Raw genomic sequence first — 15029 nt, 5'->3', positions numbered from 1 at the left:
TTCGCCGTGCTCCGTGACGAGGGACGAGAGACGAGGGACGAGACACACTCCTACCCTGCGGGCATTAGGCCTGATTGCATTCTGAAATGGCAACTCGCTTAATTACTGCCGGCCTTTTGCGCATCATAAGGGAAAAAAAGCCACTTGTGTCCTCGGAATATGTTTTCCTGTCGTGTTCTTTATTTGTGAAGTTCAGAAAATAATCTCAGTCATCTGTGGGCTGGATAAGAGGACCGATGGCAAAGTGAAAATAGAAGATAATGTGCAGCGTTTACTTTCTCTCTCTCTCTCTCTCTCTCTCTCTCTCTCTCTCTCTCCCCCTCTCTCCCTCACACATGAGCAGGAACTTCATTGTGTCTTTTTAAAATCATGAACTGTTCAGCAGTTTAAGGCATCTGCTATGTCTACTGTTTTAAGGTGCATTAACGTGTAGTTGTGTGTGAGAATGTAAAGTGAGCTAGAATAACATCATGTCTGAATGCATCCTAGTGCAGTTGGCAGCAGATGCTAACACTCATAATCACACAAGTGGTGCAAGGCAAACAGTACTTTCAAAACACCATGTCAAACCTATAAACCTCTTAAAATAAGTTTGAATAACAGTGAGGAGTGTTCAGGTCAGTGCCAAACAGCTGGGACTGGATAAGCCAGTGATGAAATGGAAATAAAGCTACTTTATGCTCATGAATCACAAAACCTTCATACATTTCTTTTAAGGAACTCCTGTCCTGTTTTTTAAACATTATGTAAATCCTAAATTGTTATTTTTTTGTCCTGTGTGTCTGTTTCAAAGGACCGAGGTGTGAAGGAGGATGAACTGCAGAGTATTTTAAATTACCTGTTGACAATGCATGAGGTAGGTACAGCCGCCTGAAACCAAATATAGCACAGCCCCACTGGCAATTTCTTTTTGATTTGCAGCACTTGCAGTGTTACGGCTTGTATTGATGCCTCCACCTCATTCGATTTAGAACTGCTCAGATGTGCCTCTGTTGGAGTACAACTTGCAAAGAGATGTTCAAAATGTGTATTGATCTACAGTACACATTTGTCCTCACTCGTCTTCCCTCTCACTTTTTGTTTGCTCTCTCTCTTCCTCCCTCCCTCCCTCCCTCCCTCCCTCTCTCTCTTTCTCTTTCTATCTTTTTCCATCTCTCTCTCCTCATTCCTCATGGGTCCCTCTCTATTATCTCGCTCCACTGCAGGATGAGAACATCCATGACGTCCTGCAGCTCCTTGTGGCCCTGATGTCGGAGCATCCTGCCTCCATGATCCCCGCCTTCGACCAGAGGAACGGAATACGGTGAGCCCTAAGGGACAAACCATGCCTCGTTGCTCTCTCTCTCTCTCTCTCTCTCTCTCTCTCTCTCTCTCTCTCTCTCTCTCTCTCTCTCTCTCTGCCTCTCGCCCACCTGCCTGCCTGTCATGCTGCGTCTGTCTGTCCGGCAGGCCTCGGCTCAGGCGGCCCGGGCCTTACATAAGCGGGCATCGGCTTAGCCCTGTCATGCCCGCATCAATCACACTTTTCATGGCCCAGAGCGCACCGCGGGGTATTTAAGTGTCACATCCAGTTGCTGTCACCTCAGTTCTGTTACTCTTTTTCTTTCTTTCTCTCTCTCTCTCTCTCCACTGTTTCATCCCCCTGAAGCAAAAAAGGGGAAAGTTTTTTAATTAAATGATGAAATAGATTCTTAAGAAGACTGAACTTTTTTTTTTTGTCTAGATAAGGGATTTTGCCTAGTGTGTGCGTCCATTGTTTGTGTTGTGTCTAGACTTTGATGAAGTGCTTGTCTATACACAGTCTTTGACAAGTAGCTGAAACCAATGACTTTTGTCCCACCAGGGTTGTCTACAAACTACTGGCGTCCAAGAGTGAGAGTATTCGAGTGCAAGCGCTCAAAGTGCTTGGCTACTTCCTAAAGCACCTTGGCCACAAGTAAGTTCCTGACATCAAAAACTACTCCGTTAGCACCTGAACTTTCTCTTACCTTTTGTGTTTTGGCACATTTAATGATGTAACCTTATGCAAAGAATATGATTAAATTATTTAATTGGCTGGTAGAGGATGACATTGAATAGGGAGTGTGTATATGCTCTGTTTACATTTGGACTTAAGGCATTTCTGCTTTCTGCATACATTTCTGCATAAATATCAGTATAGAACTGTGCTTACATGTTTATTATACATGTAAAGTGGTCTACACTCAAAGCAAATTAGAGTACTTTCATCTCATGACTTCTCATCTCATGTTCATTTCAAATCCGTGTGTGGGGGTGTAGGGCTAAAACATCTGAAACTGTGTCACCATTCGCATGCTTATGAACTGAATTAAGTAGATAAAGAGAACAGCGACAAATGTGTGAGAGAACTGTAATTGATGTAACTGACCTTACCCAACTGAGTGTAAGAGTCCTCTCACTCTGAAAAGCCGTTTGTAATTTGCATGTGGGGTCCTGCAGGGTGGAAGTGTTGGTCAGATTAGAGTGTCCGTGTCAGAGATGACCGGCTCCAGTCTGGCTTGAAGGGACTGTATTGTGGAGAAAAGTTGGCAAAGCCATGGGCACACATAATCAGCCTGATAAACCAACTGTTATGTGATGTAATGCCTTGTAATGAAGGCAAGTATCTAGGCAAATTCAGATGCGACAGCCCAACTGTGTTGTAGTGATGCCGTTAACGTCACCACCTGACACATGGTCGGCCCAGATTCCATTCCGAACCTGTGGCATTTTGGATAAAAGTGTTTGCTAAATACCAGACAAACTGCCTCACACTTGCTCGTTTGTCAGTCCATAGACTTCTACACACAGTGCACATCTGACCATGTGTGTGTTAGCCAGTTTGTCCTTCAAAGGCCCATTAGTTTCCAGATCTCTGGCCTTGTGTCTGCATCAAACAGACATCATGCCAGTGAGCTGCTGGCCACTGTGTCGCCATGGCGTTTGTTGTCGTTTAGTTTTTTTTTCCCTCACCCAGCTCGTGGCCCTGTCCTCTCTGACTGGGCTGCTGGGATTGGCTTGTCAGTGCTTGGCTATGATGGTGTGGGTGACAGGCCTTCTGTGAGATCCCTTTGTTGTGTCTGTGAGTGCCTGTGTGTTTATCTACTGTGTGTGTGTGTGTGTGTGTGTGTGATGGAGAGAGATGGATGTGGGAGAATGCTGTGAGCTGTTAATCGTAATGCGTGTACGAGTCGCCCCTTGAGGATCGGAGTGTCAGCTGAGATCACGTCAAGCCGACGCCACTCCATGTATCTATTCATGGTGCCGCATCTCTTACTGGGTGAAGCCACCCATAGTCTTGAATGGAGTGCAGGCTTCCCCCATTACTGACAGAGAGCCAACAAGTGAACAGCCATTAGCCTGCCAGCGGTGTTGTGCCTTTCTTTTATGTGTCTGCTCATGTGTCTGCCTATCTGTGTGTGTGTGTGTGTGTGTGTGTGTGTGTGTGTGTGTGCAGTATGTCTGTTTATTTTACTTTCCCCATCTGTCTATTCTCTATTCAGCTCTTCTGTCTACTGATCTCTGTCTGTCTGTGTCTCTGCCTTCCAGCGTCTGTCTCTGTGTCTCATTCATCTTGTCAAGTCTTGCTTGTAGGAAGAAGGTGGAGAGTGTGTACCTCTTCATGCTGATGTCTGTCTGTCTGTGTCTCTGTCTGTCTCTGTGTCTTATTCATCTTGTCAAGTCTTGCTTGTAGGAAGAAGGTGGAGAGTGTGTACCTCTTCATGCTGATGTCTGTTTGTCTGTCTGTCCATCTGTCAGTCTGTCTAGACAAGTCTGCTAGTCTCTCCTCCAATATGCTGAAGGTCATAGACTTGCATGGAATCTTCGTGCTTTCTTGTCTGTCTCTCTTTGATGATCTGACAGAAGGTGTGTGTGTGTCTGTCTCTTTCACAGGAGGAAGGTGGAGATCATGCACACACACAGCCTCTTCACGCTGCTGGGGGAGCGGCTGATGATGCACACCAACACCGTCTCCGTCACCACCTACAACACCCTCTATGAGGTTTGTCACCCCAACAACACATCACATGCAATACAACCAGTGGTTAAAGGGGCTGTATGTAGTTTCTTTTATCGTAAAGGTAGTTAGAAATATCATCTGAATATGGAGAAACCATCATTTCAAAAGCATCTATGCTTGCTGTTGCCCAGATATCTTCTAAACTTGGTTAGCATGCAAATCAGTGTGTGCCTGTAGCTGAGTATAACTGATAGTAGTGCACTGTGGAGCTGACCGCAGTGCCACCATACCTCTTAACACTGGTCATTACTGTGGTTACACTTGAAGCTATTCACCAGAGGGAAGAGAATGCCATGCACGCCACGGACTGAGCCTTTTCATGCTTCACGCTCCTCAGAGATGGTGAAATGCAAGCCTTTCACTAGGCTCTGACTCAGTGTGACTCTGTGTCAATGGCGGGAATGTTCTCCAGGCGCCAGCATGTCTGAATGACTGAAATGTTTCGCATTGCAGATTCTCACGGAGCAGGTCTGCACTCAGGTGGTCCACAAGCCCCATCCGGAGCCAGACTCCAGTGTCAAGATACAAAACCCGAGTAAGATCCATCTCCCAGCAGCCAACACAGCGTCTGGCCTTCACAAACTCTTTAAGAAACTGTCTTTGTAGTGAGTTGTATGAGTGACTGAGATCATGAGATCATATAACATTGCCTAATGTGTGTTTGTGTGTGTGTGTGTGTGTGTGTGTGTAGTGATTCTGAAGGTGGTGGCCACACTGCTGAAGAACTCCACCCCGAGCGCAGACCTAATGGAGGTGCGGCGTCTCTTCCTGTCCGACATGATCAAGCTGTTCAGCAACAGCAGAGAGAACAGACGGTGAGTTCTGTTCCTGTCACACACACTCACACTCTAGCTCACTCGGACTAATGCAGACTATCTACATACATTCAAATGTATGCAGTGAACAAACACACACACTCACGCAAATCACATACAGTACACGAAAAACACACGCTCATCCTTGTTAGATGACACTAGTACAAGTGCAGATACAAACACACACACACACACACACACACACACACACACACACACACACACACACACACACACACTCACACACACTCACCACCTCACTCCACCATCCCCCATGATGCTCCCTTTTGTGTCTGTGAAAGGCATGAAGAGCGTAGAGTGGCTCCTGTTTTCTCATTAGCGCCGCACGGTAAACCACTCACCGCACTCCTCCCCCCAAACAGCGCCACAGCACCTTGCTGCCACTCAAAGCCACTCACAGCTCCTCGTCGGCCAAATCTGAAGTGCCAGGCCTCGACGGCGGGCATCATTTATGTCAGTGTCGGCAGAGGTGGGCAAAAAAGGGGCACCTCAGCAGGCTGTACACTGCTGTGGCTGCTGTTACTACCAGCACACGCCTAAGCGTACCCAAATGGATACAATTACCCAAAATGTCCATCATTCAGTGACATGCTGTGTATGTGGTCTTCCCGATATGTGTCACCTTATGTGGAGAACCTTCTGGTTTGTTCTAATGGTGGCCTGTGTCTCTTTTCTCTTTTGTTTGTTCTGGATGTGATTTGTGTTGTCCTCCCCAGGTGTCTGCTGCAGTGTTCGGTGTGGCAGGACTGGATGTTCTCGCTGGGCTACATCAACCCCAAGAACCCTGAGGAGCAGAAGATCACCGAGATGGTCTACAACATCTTCCGCATCCTGCTCTACCACGCCATCAAGTACGAGTGGGGCGGCTGGCGCGTGTGGGTGGACACCCTCTCCATCGCCCACTCCAAGGTAAACGCTGACACTTCTCTCTTTCTTCTTTTTCCTCTTTCATTTCTTTCTGTGTATTTCATACTTTCCTCCGTTGCGGCGGTACGTTTAGCCCTTTTCAGAGCTCAGCCGGTGTCCGGATGGGTCCTGTGATGTGTCTGGAGCAAGCGCAGTCACACTTTTTTCCGCCAATTAGCATAGCAATCAGCAGAGCCCCCTGCTCGCTGGAGGACATGATGGAAGCTAACCTTGCCAATGACAAAACACCATATTAAAGTCCAGACTCACTGAGGGGATAAAAATGCGGATCCCAACCTTCTTCACCCTCACTATGCACAGACAGCCCATTTACATGTCACTAGACACCCCATTCAAAAACAGTGGACTCTCTCTGCATGGCAATGTTTGGCTATGGAACATCACTTCACATAATGATGTCAATCACATGTGGTGGCCATTCTAATGAGTAATATCTGAATGTTCAACATATACATCATCTATATACAGTACATGGCCTTTAAAGCCAAATGCATACGTTGATGATGAATTGGCCAACTTGGTTGTTAAGTCTGCCTCTCTCTCCCTGTGTTAGGTGACTTATGAGGCCCACAAGGAGTACCTGGCTAAGATGTACGAGGAGTACCAGCGTCAGGAGGAGGAGAACATCAAGAAAGGCAAGAAGGGCTCGGTGAGCACCATCTCGGGCCTGTCAGCCACGCCCGCCGCCACCGTCAACGGCACCATGGAGATCCGTGAGCTGGACGACACGTCGCAGACGCAGACGCCTGAGAGTGAGGCCGACTACAGCGAGAACGCCGACTCGTCCCGCAACCTGCTGGCCGAGTGCAAGGGGGTCGAGGGTCCGGCGGGAGGGGAGGCGACGACCGCAGCGGTGGCGGCGGTTGGGGCTGTAGCAGGCCCCGCTGGCGTACGGGTGGAGGTGCACGACCTGCTGGTGGACATCAAGGCGGAGAAGGTGGAGGCCACGGAGGTGAAGCTGGACGACCTGGACCTCTCTCCGGAGGTGCTGGGCGTCAGTGGGGGCATGAGTGGAGGAGGCAACGGCGGGGTCAATGTTGGGGTCAGCGCGATGGAGAACGGGCCTCTCGTGGAGGTCGACTCCCTGCTGGACTCCACCTACTGCGCCAGCATACACAAGCTCAATGGCAGCCTGGCGCCCAAGGAGCACGAGCTGGCCGGCATCCACGCAGGCAGCAACAGCCTGGACGACGGCTCCAACCTGGGGCCGCTCATCACGCTGGCCGACGAGAAGGACATGCCCAGCGTGCCCAGCAACAACGGCTTCCTCTTCCCCAAGAGCGACGAGAAGCTGCTGCCCTCGTTGGCATCGCCGAGCCCCACCACCGAGCCCCTGGTGCTGCCCCCAGTGGTGGGCACTGACCAGGCGTCCAGCGCCAGCGACGACCTCAGCCTGCTGGCGCACATGACCACTTGCGGCTCGGACCTGGGCCAGGCGACGTCGACGGCAGCGGTGCCAACAGCAACGACGCCCGGGGGAGCGGCCGGCGGGCTGCCCGAGGACGGACAGTTCAAGCTCCAGAACTCGCTGGTGGACATCAGCACGCTGGCGGAGGCAGAGGCCCGGGCCTCGGCGCGAGCCCTGGAGAGTGGAGAGGGGGCAGAAGGCGCCTCGGCGGCGGCAGGCCCGGAGGGAGACGCGGCGGCCGCAAAGGCGGCCGGAGACGCCGCTAGCACCACCTCGGACACGGAGAGGTCGGACGACGGCAAGGACAAGGAGATGAAGAAGATCCAGACCACGGCCACAACTCAGGTGAGGCCCCTCACAGTCCTCCGTCTCACCTGGTTCCACTTCCAGTAGAAACATCTGGCTTCGTCTTAGTTTTATTGCATAATGGCAGATGTACCATCAACATGGGATAATGGCCAATACAGATGGTCTATGATTTGTATGGTCAAGTTCTTCATAATAGTGTCTTTTATGGTGTGGTTTAATCTGGATCTTTCTCTCCACTGTGTAGGCCATGCATGGGCGCACGGCCAGTCAGATGGAGAGGGACCTGCGGGTGGACCTGGGCTTCCGTGGGATGCCCATGACGGAGGAGCAGCGGCGGCAGTTCAGCCCGGGCCCGCGCACCACCATGTTCCGCATCCCCGAGTTCAAGTGGTCACCCATGCACCAGAGGCTGCTGACCGACCTGCTCTTTGCCCTGGAGACAGACGTGCACGCCTGGAGGAGGTGAGAAATCCAAAAGGGGGCGCTATCTCAACAAACTCTGGCCTTTTGCACAGATTAGGCCATCTTACATTTTAAAAGGCTCTTTTAGACAATCATAAAAGGTGAAGTATAGTAAAAGATACTTTAATTTAGTCCAGGCATAGTTCAGATGTCAATATGTCCATCTGGAATAATGTGATTAAGCCTATTTTAATTCAAATTAGTACTTAGCCATATTCTTGACTATAGCTACTGCTAAGAAAAGGCTTTATTGCTTTGATGTTAAAATGCAAATGAAATGGGAAGTGCAGTTGGCATAATTGCAAAGCATAATTACAGTTGATAAGCTATTGCCTGCCTGGAGACATTTCATGCTAATAAATACATTTCATATTTTTTTCTTTTATCAGCAGTCAGACACTTTGTTTGCAAAAACATGTTAGTAACTGAAGCAAATGAACAGTAGCAAATGAACAGTGTTTGATATTTTAGGCTAATTTAAAATAATCTGTGTGATTTCATGAACTATATCTGTATAATACTCGTTCAGCGCTTCTACTCTAGCTGACTGTTTACTTCCTGTCTGCTTTGCAGCCATTCCACCAAATCCGTCATGGACTTTGTGAACAGCAATGAGAACATCATTTTTGTACACAACACTATCCACTTGATCTCTCAGATGGTGGATAACATTATCATCGCCTGCGGGGGCATCCTGCCTCTGCTCTCTGCAGCCACGTCGCCCTCTGTAAGTGGCTCGCTAGTGCCCTCTGCTGGCTGGAAGAGCAGGTTGAACCCAGGTGGTGGGGAAAGCAAGGAGATTTTAGTACTGTTTTCTGAGACAGGAACTGCTCAGGGGATGAACAGCAGCAGCTTTAGGTTTTCTGTATGTTTTTTAATAAAATGAATCTATTCTAGCTTGTTATTATTTCTGTAAATAGTGGTAGGGGAAATAAAAAGGAACAGAATATATGACTTAGCATCAGACGCACATGGAAGAAGGGTCTGCTGCAGAATTTCCTTTGACTCTCTATAACTAATCTGTCTCCATACCTTTGTTTTCATAATCTGAAGTAACTGAATTGGGTGAGCCCATTTTTTTCAGTCCAAGTTAATGAATGCCACTGGGGTGTAGTGGACGTCTTTTATTAGCTGTGTTTATCACAGCAGAATAATCGAATCGTTAAACACTTTATGTAATGTTCCACCCAAGTTCTCTACATAGAGGTCCAGCACCAGCAGTGGCATTGCATTCACAACTGGCTCTTGTTTCTCTGCATCTTCTCTAACACTTCTGTTGACCCTTAGTTTACTCACAACTAAACCGTTGCGACCTAGAGAAGAGACAGTTCTAATCTGTACCTATCTGCTCATTTGATTTTAATACCCTTTTCTTTTTGTTCTTTTTTTCTTGTCTGTATTCTTCTGTTTGCTGTCTTCTCTCGTCCTCTTCCGTCTCTTTTTGTCTTGTGCATGTACAGAGTTCTAAGGTTAGTGCGAACGCTGTAAGTCCCAGTTTCTTTACCTTTTTTATAACATCTTTATCAATATCCTGTTTGCCTTGTGTTTTCACCCTATTAGTGCTTTTCACTCTGAGTTCAGTAATACCAACTAACGTTCCCTTGTCATTTCTAAAGTAGCGCTGAATAATGATGATGTAATTGGTACTTTCCCAGTAGACCTCAAACAGTTTTTTTGAAACCATTGAATGGCAGTGGATTTTTTATCTAAGCCTAGCAATCTCTATTCACCAGGAAATAGTCTAGAAGGTTCCGGCAGATTCTTCCTGCTAATGACATGAATCTGTAATATACTATGACAAGAAAATCAATGCAGACACAAGCCAGGAACAGGGATAAAAAGCCCACAACCCCACAGACCCAACCAGATTGCCAGTCAAAACTACCATTCTGTGCCTCGACCCACATGCATGGTGTCGCAATACAAATGAATCCAGACCCTGACTATCATGAAGTCCAGCCCTGTCCACAACATGACATACAGTAGCTCAATATAAAGATAGAGTTCACATTGAAATATTTATATTTACTCTACTCTTCATTGACACGGCAGAAGGAGTCAGGCTCCTCAAAGGGAGCTAAGGGTGGCGAGGTGACCCCAGTGCCAGGGGGCACAGGTCCAAAGGGAGAGGTGGGTAGCTAGCTGCCGGGGAAGTGTCAATGGGGAGGGTGAGAGGGAGCACGGCTAACTGGTCACAAATCACTGTCCACACCGTTGTGTGTGTCATGTCCTGCCCACTGGTTCACTAAATCACCCCCCCCCCCCCTCCTTCCTCACCCCTTTGCCTCTCCAGGGCCCCAGATTTGTGTGGGATCTAATTGTAATTCCATATCACCCCTGGATGTTGTGGATTTATACTGATAGTTTATTTAGCAGTTCTGTTTATACGGCCATTGCTATATATTTACCTGAAGGTGACCCTTGTCCACCACCCCACTCTCTTCACTGTCCTGCATGGTACAGTGCACATGTGCGTTCACAGTGTGTGTGTGTGTGTGTGTGTGTGTGTGTGTGTGTACATATAGGTTTGACACAGAAATTGTTAGAGTGCACCTCCATAAGATGTCATTTTCTATACACTTGTATATGAAAAATGAAAATAGCATTTTTATAACTGGCTCCTTAAAGGCATAAAGAGCTTCATACCTTTATACGCTTAAACACCAATTTCACTTGTGAAATAGTTATGCTTTGACACATCTGCTGTGGTTAAAATGTTGCAACATTGTGCCTGCACGTGTGTGTGTGTCTGTGTGTGTCTGTGTGTGTATGTGTATGTGTGAGTGTCTGAGAGGCTTATTAAAGTGTTTCTGCCCGGTTGTGTGTGCGTGTGTGCGTGTGTGTGTGTGTGTGTGTGTATGTGTGAGTGTCTGAGAGGCTTATTAAAGTGTTTCTGCACGTGTGTGTGTGTGTGTGTGTGTATGTGTGAGTGTCTGAGAGGCTTATTAAAGTGTTTCTGCACGTGTGTGTGTGTATGTGTGAGTGTCTGAGAGGCTTATTAAAGTGTTTCTGCACGTGTGTGTGTGTGTGTGTGTGTGTGTGTGTGTGTGTGTGTGTGTGTGTATGTGTGAGTGTCTGAGAGGCTTATTAAAGTGTTTCTGCCCGGTTGTGTGTGTGTGGGCAGACGGAGCTGGAGAACGTGGAGGCCACGCAGGGCATGTCTTCAGAGACGGCCGTCACCTTCCTGACCCGTCTGATGGCTATGGTGGACGTGCTGGTGTTCGCCAGCTCCCTCAACTTCAGCGAGATCGAGGCTGAGAAGAACATGTCCTCCGGCGGTCTGATGAGACAGTGCCTCAGGCTGGGTGCGTGCTAAATCTCTGTCTGTGCTCTGTGTGTGTGTGTGTGTTCGTGTGTGTTTGTGTGAGAAAGAGAGAAAGGAATATTATGAATATAAATTTGTGCTAAACAATGTCGATATATCCTCTTATCTTTTCTTAGTTGTGTTTGGTATTTTGAACAGGTGAATATAAGCTTTATACCAATCTTTGTGTATAACGTAAAGCTACTGTATATGTGTTTGCACTTTAATGTATTAAAAATCTTATGGTTCATACAAGCCTTGTGTGTTTTGATATGGTCTCTTGTTACAAAAGCATTCCTACATGACCTGTTTCTCCATGCGCTCCATGTGTTGGCAGTGTGCTGTGTAGCGGTCAGAAATTGCCTGGACTGCAGACAGAGGCAGAGAGATCGCGGCAGCAAGACCTCTCTGCCCATCAGCAAGACCCAGGAGAGCCTGCAGAGCGCAGCCTCAGCCAGCAAGGTCAGACAGACAGACAGACAGACAGACAGACAGACAGACATGTACCCAACACTCACAGACACATCTTCACCACCACTAGACATGCCTGAAACATTAATATCTCACCCAGACTTCTCGTCACTGAAAGTTTTCACACCTTCTCTGTAGTCTTTGGTACTTGGTATTGGGTTGTATCAAAGCATACTTATAAAACTTAGAGATTGTTTTTTTCTTCCACGTTTTCAATATTACTATAAACCACCAATATAAACTACTAGAACATACTGTAAACAGAAATGTCTCTCTGGTTCAGAGTACTGTTACCATAGCGAACGTGCCCTGTCACCTCTCTCCCATTAAGGATCCCGACCGCCTGCTGCAGGACGTGGACATCAACCGCTTGAGAGCCGTTGTCTTCCGAGACGTAGTGAGTGGATGTTGCTTTCGTTTGTATGCATGTGTTTGTTTTTTATTGTGTGTGTGTGTGTGTGCCAAAGAGAGATTTTCACCTAATGGGTTTCTGAAGGCACGAAGGGCTGCATACTTCTAGTATTTAAAAAAAAAAGTTAAGCACCAATTTTACTTGTGAAATAGCTATGATTTGGCACCTCTGCAAGCCGTCGTCTTTTGAGAACTGGAGGGTGGATGTTGCTGTCGTTTGCATGCGTATGTGAGATTTTCACCTAATGGGCTCCTGAAGGGTTGCATACTTTCTAGAATTTTTTAAAAAGTTCAGCACCAATTTCACTTGTGAAATAGTTCTGTTTTGGCACCTCTGCTGTGGGTAAAGTGTGTGTGTGTGTGTGTGTGTGTGTGTGTGCGTGCGTGTAATTGTATTTGTGTGGTTGCCATAATACTTTCCATCACCTGAATGTCAAGGTCAGATTTGTATCATTAGCTTTGCTCTGACCTCCGCCTGCTGTTTGTGTGTGTCCAGGATGACAGTAAACAGGCCCAGTTCCTGGCTCTGGCCGTGGTTTACTTCATCTCGGTGCTGATGGTATCCAAGTACCGGGACATCCTGGAGCCGCAGCGGGAGATTGGCAGGTCCAGCAGCTTATCGGGGAGGAGCATCCGGCAAGAGATCAATTCGCCTACCAGCACAGGTGATCCACCAGCTGTTTTGCTCATCCTGGAAAAAAGAAAAAATGCCGCAGCCTCTCTGACCTCACAGGGGACAAGACAAAAATCAAGTTAGATAGTTAATAATAATAAGTCACCGGATCGTTATCACAGAGACATCGTTATCACTGAGACATCGTTGTCTCAGTTCGTTATCACTGAGACATCGTTATCACTGAGACATTGTTATCACTGAGACATCGTTACATCGTTATCATTGAGACATCGTTATCACTGAGACATACATCGTTATCACTGAGGAGACACCGTTATCACAGAGACATCGTTATCACAGAGACATTGTTATCACAGAGACATTGTTATCACTGAGACATCGTTACATCGTTATCACAGAGACATCGTTATCACTGAGACATCGTTATCTCTAGGATATTATTACTCTACTGTTTTTAACGCATACCGCCACTGCAATGCCCTTGACTCTGGAGGATGATCCGTCTCACACACCCCTCACATGTACACACACACACACACACTCACTCACACACTCACCCCCTTACATTCCCCTTCACAGTCCTGAAGTGGATTTACTCTCTCTCCCCTCTGTCTATTTGTTATGAGGTAATCCCTGTGGGTTTGGCACACACTGGAAGGAATGTCTCCCCTGATGGCAGTTAGCCAACTCCTAACACGGAGCTGGCCCTCACCAAGCCCGGCATCCAAACCAGATCCACTCCAGAGCTGGGCGGGTTAGCGCAGTGCTAATGCTAACGCTAACGCTAATAATGCTTCATCATAATGCAGCACTGCAGCTCGCTCTTGCCACCGCTGCAGGACAGCGGAGGGGGGGGGGGGGGGGGGGGGGGGGAGAGGAGGGGGGGGAAACAAAGCCTGCAGAGAGAGCAGGGAATAATGACAATGGAGATACTGCATAAACATTATAGAGAACAGAGAGAAAGGGGGAAATGATGGGGGAGATCTAGAGGAAGAGATGTCGGAGCATTTTGCACTATTTAACCTTTGAGTTTGACACACAGGTGAACCCACAGTAGGTGGTCTGGCACATGAGCTGCGCATGAATGATGTCAAAAGAGCAAGAGTGTGAAAAGTGATGATAGAAGCTGGAAGGAGCGAGAACATTCTAGAATACTGGGTTGTCCTGGCTGGGTCAGTTCTCTGTGTTAGGTGTGTTTCTGTGATGACCACCCAAGCTAATGAACCAGCCTAGCACCCTATTATGTAGAGACAGTTTTAAAAGGTACAATCAAATCGCAAAAAAAAAAAAAACACACTTTGGTGACATGATGGAGTACTTGCAGAATGTGTACATGTGTGTACTGTGTTTCTACATGCAACGGTGATTTGCACACTTGTGTATCTGGGTATTACATGTACTGTACTGTACAGCGTGTGTGCCTACTTGCATGCCTCTGTGTAACTGAAATGCTTCTCTATAGATGGGGGACTGAGGGAGCGCCACACCCCTCTGGACGAGCTCCCTGTGGAGGGGTCCATCCCTCACACCGACTCCGGCATCGGGGGATGACCATGTCTCCGGTGCCCTCAACGGCACAGACCTGGGCGGAGACCAAGGCATCGGTGGCCTGGTTGGTGGCATGGGTGGCGGTGTCAGCAGCATCATGGGCGGCGGGCCGGACGTCATGAGCGAGCTGCTGGGCACCCTCTCCTCGGAGGTGCACAAGTCCCGCGAGAGCCTGCTGGAGTCGCCGCCGTCGGTCAGCTCCTCGTCTGTGGAGGTGATCAAGCCAGCCTCATCCATCTCCAGCATCAGCCAGTCCAACAAGGGCATCAACGTCAGGGAGATCCTCAAGAGCCTGGTGGCTGCACCTGTGGAGGGGGCTGAGGCCGGACCGGAGCCCCAGGCCTACCACCCCGACCCGGCCCTCAAGAGCCAGGCCCAGGCCATGCTCCCCATGCAGTTCCACTCCTTCGACAGGTGAGGGCGCCACTCAGTGGACAATCTCCCCCTTGTCTCAAAGTCTGGATCACCTCAGTGGATGACATGCCTGGGCTGGTTGATTAGTGATATTTTGGGTGGTGGTTGGGTCCTCCACCTAAATGCTAAATTCTAAGAATTTTGAAATCTTCTTCACTCTCAGTTGCACACAGGCCTTTGGAAACATCAGTATTACAAAACAAAATGCATTACAGGGTGAAAAAAAAACAGTACCATTTTAGCTATTTAAATTTTTGATACATTTTGATGCCACTTAAATA

The 15029-nt window shown here is 47.9% G+C and overlaps 1 protein-coding gene across 1 annotated transcript in view; it reads left to right on the top strand.

Moving 5' to 3' along the window:
• Positions 1 to 15029, top strand: part of nbeaa (neurobeachin a) — a 117242-nt gene that overhangs the window by 81398 nt on the left and 20815 nt on the right. The window contains 18 exon segments of the mRNA XM_042092854.1: positions 794 to 856; positions 1206 to 1303; positions 1844 to 1936; positions 3895 to 4003; positions 4475 to 4556; positions 4713 to 4836; positions 5574 to 5766; positions 6338 to 7537; positions 7746 to 7963; positions 8537 to 8690; positions 9424 to 9447; positions 11088 to 11268; positions 11605 to 11729; positions 12070 to 12135; positions 12646 to 12828; positions 13531 to 13540; positions 14249 to 14330; positions 14332 to 14748. Of these exon segments, the coding sequence (XP_041948788.1) occupies positions 794 to 856; positions 1206 to 1303; positions 1844 to 1936; positions 3895 to 4003; positions 4475 to 4556; positions 4713 to 4836; positions 5574 to 5766; positions 6338 to 7537; positions 7746 to 7963; positions 8537 to 8690; positions 9424 to 9447; positions 11088 to 11268; positions 11605 to 11729; positions 12070 to 12135; positions 12646 to 12828; positions 13531 to 13540; positions 14249 to 14330; positions 14332 to 14748 (3422 nt within the window).

This window comes from Alosa sapidissima, chromosome 5, assembly GCF_018492685.1.
Source record: "Alosa sapidissima isolate fAloSap1 chromosome 5, fAloSap1.pri, whole genome shotgun sequence".
NCBI lineage: Eukaryota > Metazoa > Chordata > Actinopteri > Clupeiformes > Clupeidae > Alosa > Alosa sapidissima.
Note: the sequence above shows the minus strand (reverse complement) of the source record. Positions and strands in the feature narration are given on the sequence as shown.